The following is a 5,951-nucleotide window of genomic DNA, read 5'->3' on the forward strand; positions in this document are numbered from 1 at the left end:
TGTGCTTAGAATTGACTTTGGGACCAGCGACAAGTGTGTAGGCTCCTCCAAGATGTTCCTAAGAAAACAGACCTGTAGTACTTCAGGGTTCTCAATGAAGGTTGAATTTGGGGGATTTTGCCCACCCCAGGCAGTGGGCACATGACAGGTGCTGTAAGCAAGAGTGTACAGGCATTTCCAAAGACTCACAGGAGTGAATCAATGTCCTTGTCTCTCTCCTTGAGGACAAATAATTTCAGGAAACCCTGCGTTTCTGTGATGGTGTAGTTACCTATTTCTGTATCTCAACCATGCTGGTCCTTGGACATGTTGATACAGTATATGGTGACAGGGAACACCTGGGATGGATGTTGTCTCTTCCTCAACTCATGTGTGGTGTCTTTCTGCACTGAGGTGTTCTTCTCAACCCCTGAGAGGTTGGGGATGATTGGTGACAGTACCAAGGATTGCATCCACAGGGGATGCGTGCCTTGGCCATGTTCTCCACCCAGGCTGCCATGATGCTCCTGATAGAGTTGCCACTGTCATGGGCTAGGGCTGTTGTTCTAAGCTATACACCTGATTCCCAGCTGCCACACAGTGTGTCCAGCAGCTGGTTTCTCTTTTGGCACTAACTTAGGGACACTGTCCTTGGTTCCTAGGACTAAATAGGCTCCACCTGAGGTCCCTTCCTGGGGAAAGAGGCAGAGCCCTACTGTCCACATTAGCTCCCCTGTTGTCAACCCTGGACAGTCCCATATGATTATAGCCCATCTCAACCAGACCCGACACCTAGCTCGGTCTTCTGTAGAGACAAATAGGAAGTACACAGATCTGGGGCCCCCCAGACTGGTTCCTACTGGTTGGTCTTGGCCAAGAGTCTGACCTTTCACAGCATCGGCAATTTAGGGTGGGTCTTCCTGGCACCACCTGGCATCAGCCCAAGCAAAGCTACAGACCATCACCAAGCAGCAGCTCCTTCCCAGAGAGTCTTAAGGGTCTTGGTGAGGAAGTGAGTGAGCCATTCTCAGCTCCAAGACATTATCGGGGGCCTTGGCTGTGTTATCAAACACATCCTTGTGGACAATTGTGTTGGGGACCCACAGCTGCTGTACTGAATTAAGAACATGCAGACTATATCCTACTGAAGGAATAGGTATAACTCGCCCACACTGTGTTAACAGGTGGCTTCCTTGGCATCTGAGCTCCCACTCTGGGGACGTGAGACCCACATGGCCATTCTGACTGAAGGTGGGGTTTCAGTACACCCTGCAATGGAAGTGGAGTCTCAGATTTTTTGATGAACAGATCCCAGAAGCAAGGGGACACAATGACCTAGGGAAGGGCTGGACTCCATCCAAGGTCCCCAGGGTGCAGGAGATAGAGAATAGGGTAGCAAGCACCTAATTACATAGGAGACGGATAGGGCTGAGGTCCATAATGCTTCACAGGCTCACCACTGCCTGGTTATTTGAAAAGGTGCCTGGGAGAACCAGAGTGGGAATCCCAGGCAGGCACTTATCTAAGGGTGATGGGAGGTGAGTGTGCATGGGACTCTGTGTCCCATGCCCAGGCAACAGCTCAGAACAACAAGTTGATTTTCTCACCACACCTGCACAGCAACTGTCACTCCTCAGCACCCTGAAATGCAGAGCAAAATGACAGGTAGGGATGAAATTTCCTAGGGCTCCAAATGAATGTCAGAATCATCAATGGTTTCTTCTTCCAAACTTTATGATTGATTTCATGGGATGCAACATTCAGGATCAAGGTCTGTTTCCCATATTCAGAATCATGCTCTCTAGCGTGGCAAAGCTTGCACTAGGTGGGATCACACCCCAGTCACCCTCCCCTACTGCCCACAGCCACCCCAGTGTGGAATAGGCAGCATGGATGGGGAGTAGCCCTCCATTGTCCTGAATCCTCTTTGGGACTGGAGAATGAGAGATTACCTGGACAATGAGAAAAACCTCAGTGTTCACGAGCACTCTTTTGGAGAAATGTCAAGAATTTGCCCCTACAGGATCCTGTGGCAACTCCCCTTAATTCTGCACCCAGGCACCTCAGCCCAATCCCAGATGCTGACTCAGGTACTCTGGACAGTGTCTTGGGCTCGATGTGGGCTCTTACAGTCTTACAAAAATATATAAAGGCCAGCACGTGTGCTTTTCATAATTTATTTCAGAGTTCTGGTCAGTGACCTATCACAGACTTAGTGTGTCAGGTGATATGTGTGGGGCCACTGTGTCTTCTGCAGACCCATGGAAACGTGGATGTCAACTTTGCCACCTCCTTACTGTAGTTTCACTCATACTCTTGTGAATTGCCTATTTTGGGTTATGGGTCTGGACACTGATTTCAGGATAAGCTTCACCAAAATTCTCTTCCTTAACTCTAACTGTCTTTATAGTTCTTACATTTGTGGCAACACCAAAGAGGAATGCAGCTATTAAGGCATAAATGCGAGCAAAAACCACTCTCAGATATATCACAGATTCATCACTTTGCCTGACTGACCGCATTCTACTTGGAGGGGGTCCACTGTCTATGCTCCCACCAGCACCTCTATCAATGCATAGCGGAGGTTCCCAACCTACGTGGCAATGACAGTTCCTATTATTGTTGCAAATCCCCCTGTGACTGCATTTCTTAGGTAAACAGTCATAATTCAGCTGAGCCACAGTGCCATTGCAGTAGGTATTGCTACAGAACTTTCCAGGAGCACAGGGTGTACCAGGTCTCACATGACCAACATCATTTGCTCCTGTGGAGCGATGTGAGTCCAGCCCAAAACACAAAAACCCTGAGATGAGAGACTGATGGAATCCCACATGCTCTTGCAACCGGGGGAGATGTGTGACATTACCACACTGCAGCCTTCCACACTGCACATCTTCTGGGGCACAGGCAATACTCTTCATTTTCACAGCATTTCTTCTACAGTGTCCATATCTACTTGCTCTAATATTTATGGTATAGCAGACATCTGCACCTTTCACAGCATTTTTACCAAAGATTTCTTGGCAGTGCACAGTGCGGTCAGTGCAATTTCCATGATAGCAGTAGCCCTCTTCAGTGCACGGGGTTCCATCTTGCATATAGAAATCATCAGGGCACGCCAAGGACTCCCCACGGCAGTACTCCGGAAGATCACATATAGTTTGGATTGGCCTGCACAGTGTCCCAGCAGGGGAATAAGTGCAGTTTGTACAGCATCTGCCTATATTACATTTACTGCCAGAAGTGAAGATACAATCACTGGTACAGCAGGGGTTGCTGTAACACTGCTTGAAGGAGCCACAGTCACACTCCTCACCTTGATCTACTATGTAGTTTCCACAACGATCATGGGTTAGGCTTTTATTTGAATACACAATGTTGGTTGTGTACATGCACTCGAGTGTCTGACCAACCACTATGTGCTGCATATGCTTAAAGGAACAGTTACTGAAGGAATCTGTCAGACCAGGTGATCTGTTCATAATGCAAGTGGACCTTCTCTGGCAAAAACAGTATAAATCATCATAGTATAAACCAAAATTTCTTCCCACTTTTTGTGTTGCTGTGATAGACAAAAATAAATACTGTCTGCCTAGGTAACCAACCATGATGAGGTTTTTATTTCTGCATACACCATGTAAGACGGGTTCATAAACAGAATCCTGTGGCCCTTCTTTAATCATGATTATAGATGAATGTGGTTGAAGATGTGGAAACACGTTACTCTCATAATGTCGAGTGTATGGATTCTGTGTCACGTGGTAATTGCCCATGGAAGCTGGATCTCTCTCATTATAAATGATCATGGATGAAATATAATAACCTACATCAATAGCTTGAAAGAATGAGTCCATTAAACTACATATCCTCACCAGGAATTGGGCACATTTTGACACGTTGTTGAACACAGTATACATTGACCTGGAACTTAGGGCAAGTGCTTTCACATTTCCATGATGGGATGAATACATCTTACTAGAGATCCTGGGGACAACACTGGCATTTGCTTGAGAGAATAGGAGGTCCCTAACCTCCTTATGTCCCAATTTATACATAGGTCCCTTTCCATTGCTGTCTGCCACTATCTGAGAAACAATGTGTTCAAACCTTCGGGAATTGCTGAGGGGTTTGATTTCATAGGTAAGGTCATCCAACTTCATGATACCTTCAAGACCCCCATAGCACGTGTCCACAGTGACCATGGAAAGAGGAATCTCCTCCAGGTAGCCAAGGTAGTAACAGTCTGGAGGGATGAAGGGGTAGTCCATCTGCAAGGCTCCTTGGTCATCCTGAGTCATCATCAGCAGATGTCTGGACCAAAACAGTTTCTTGCGCCGCATATGGATAACGTGTCTCTTACCCCCAAAATGAAGGCTGTAGGACAGCCAGCTTGGCAGCTGAAAGCCTTTGCCATGGTGCAACTCCTTCCTGGGAATGATCACCTCAGAGGAGATGTAGCGCCATGAGGGACGGCCTTGAGAACCCTGGACAGGAGCCAGCCTTGCCCAGAGTGCAAGCAGCAAAAGGAGTGCCCTCATGGTGACCTGGCCCTTTGCCAGCCTCATGCCCCTGCTCAAGGACACCTGCCGCAAGAATGGATAAAGGGAGGATCCTGAGTGAGGGCCAGGTCTAGAGCATCTGACAGAACAGAGGGCTGCCTCAGACTGCCAGCACCCTACACCTGGGGACCACCTGTGGGGATTATGTCACAGTCACAGGGTGTGGCAGTGGGTGACCTGCACATCAGTTCAGCTGGGGTGGATGTGGGATAGGTGGGTGGGCCATGTGCATGAGTGCTCACATGGACATGGGAAGGGAGTTCAATCCAGAGGTATCCTCATATTCAACACATTCAATCTTTTCTCCAATTACTTTAATATGTGATATACAGTTATAATACAATTAACTCCTTTACCAATTCCATCTCCCATGGTACTGCTGGGTCAATTTCTATGGATTACTCCCATCCCTCACTGTGGAGACACTGCTTCCTACTTCCTTGGCATGTGGAGGTAGACATTGCAAATTATATGTTAGAGGTGTTGAAAATAATGGTTTTTTAATGTTGTATGTCCTAGCACATGTCTTATTCTGGTTTGCCATTAATTTGCAAGTCATTTGATCCTTCGGTTTTTGCTTTGACGCTTCCTTTGAACTTACTGAATAAAACATTCCCTAGTATTCCATGTGATGATCGGTGAGTTACGAGTTTGTATTTTTTCTTACACCAGCTGGTGAGAACAGAATGTACTGCTGACTACATGGTAAGACCCAGGGATTGTTGCCTCTAATCCTCGACTGTGGTTGTTCCCTCTAATCCTCTATTGTTCTTTCCCGGACTTTGGCAGCATGTGTGGTTCCCTTCTCAGCTGAAGGCACAGGGGGCTGAAGTTACTTTTGTAGTTGGCATCATGTAGCCTGGGTGTGAACAAGAAATGTTGCCAACCACTGCACTCCCTTCTTTCATCATCTACCTTAAACCCCTTTAAAATCCCCTGGGTCAGGCAGAAATCTCACTGTTGGCTTTTGAAGAAGACTGTGCCTTCTGCCCAAGTGGCTGGCCTCCTCAATAAAGCTCACATTCCTTTTCAGTCAAAACTCATCTCTGGAATATTGGCCTTTCCAACAATGGGCAGCTGAATGTGGGTTTCGGTAACAGTAAAACAGAGAGTGGAATGGCAGTTGCCAGGGGCTGGTGAGAGGGACAATGGGGAGTTGCATCTCAAGGGATATGATTTTCTGTTATTCAAGATGATTAAGTTCTAGAGGTCTGCTCCAAAACCATGCACCTGTAATTAACAATACTGTGCTGTACAGTTAAAATTTTGTTAAGTGGTTAGATCTCAGAGGCGAACGCTGCACTCTAGGTGCTGCAATCCCAAGGACACGGCCTCTCCGACACCTCCAGCCATGGAGAGTCAGCAGCATCATCGGCGGGAGCGGTCACAGCTGCCTCGGCTCCTCTCTTGAGT

General features: G+C 47.3%; 1 protein-coding gene across 1 annotated transcript; it reads right to left on the bottom strand.

The window, feature by feature from the left end:
- Positions 1 to 2,274: 2,274 nt before the first annotated feature.
- Positions 2,275 to 5,020, bottom strand: LOC102750700 (disintegrin and metalloproteinase domain-containing protein 21-like). The gene has a single exon (XM_006750718.2). It carries the CDS (start codon positions 4,542 to 4,544, stop codon positions 2,307 to 2,309), a length of 2,238 nt encoding a protein of 745 aa, XP_006750781.1. The 5' UTR covers positions 4,545 to 5,020; the 3' UTR covers positions 2,275 to 2,306.
- Positions 5,021 to 5,951: the final 931 nt, after the last annotated feature.

This window comes from Leptonychotes weddellii, unplaced genomic scaffold (genome assembly GCF_054177405.1).
Source record: "Leptonychotes weddellii isolate Sample4059 unplaced genomic scaffold, ASM5417740v2 HiC_scaffold_9672, whole genome shotgun sequence".
Taxonomy (NCBI): domain Eukaryota; kingdom Metazoa; phylum Chordata; class Mammalia; order Carnivora; family Phocidae; genus Leptonychotes; species Leptonychotes weddellii.

Excerpts from the sequence above, each read along its gene's own strand:
- LOC102750700 (XM_006750718.2), bottom strand. The coding sequence starts at position 4,544 with ATGAGGCTGGCAAAGGGCCAGGTCACCATGAGGGCACTCCTTTTGCTG.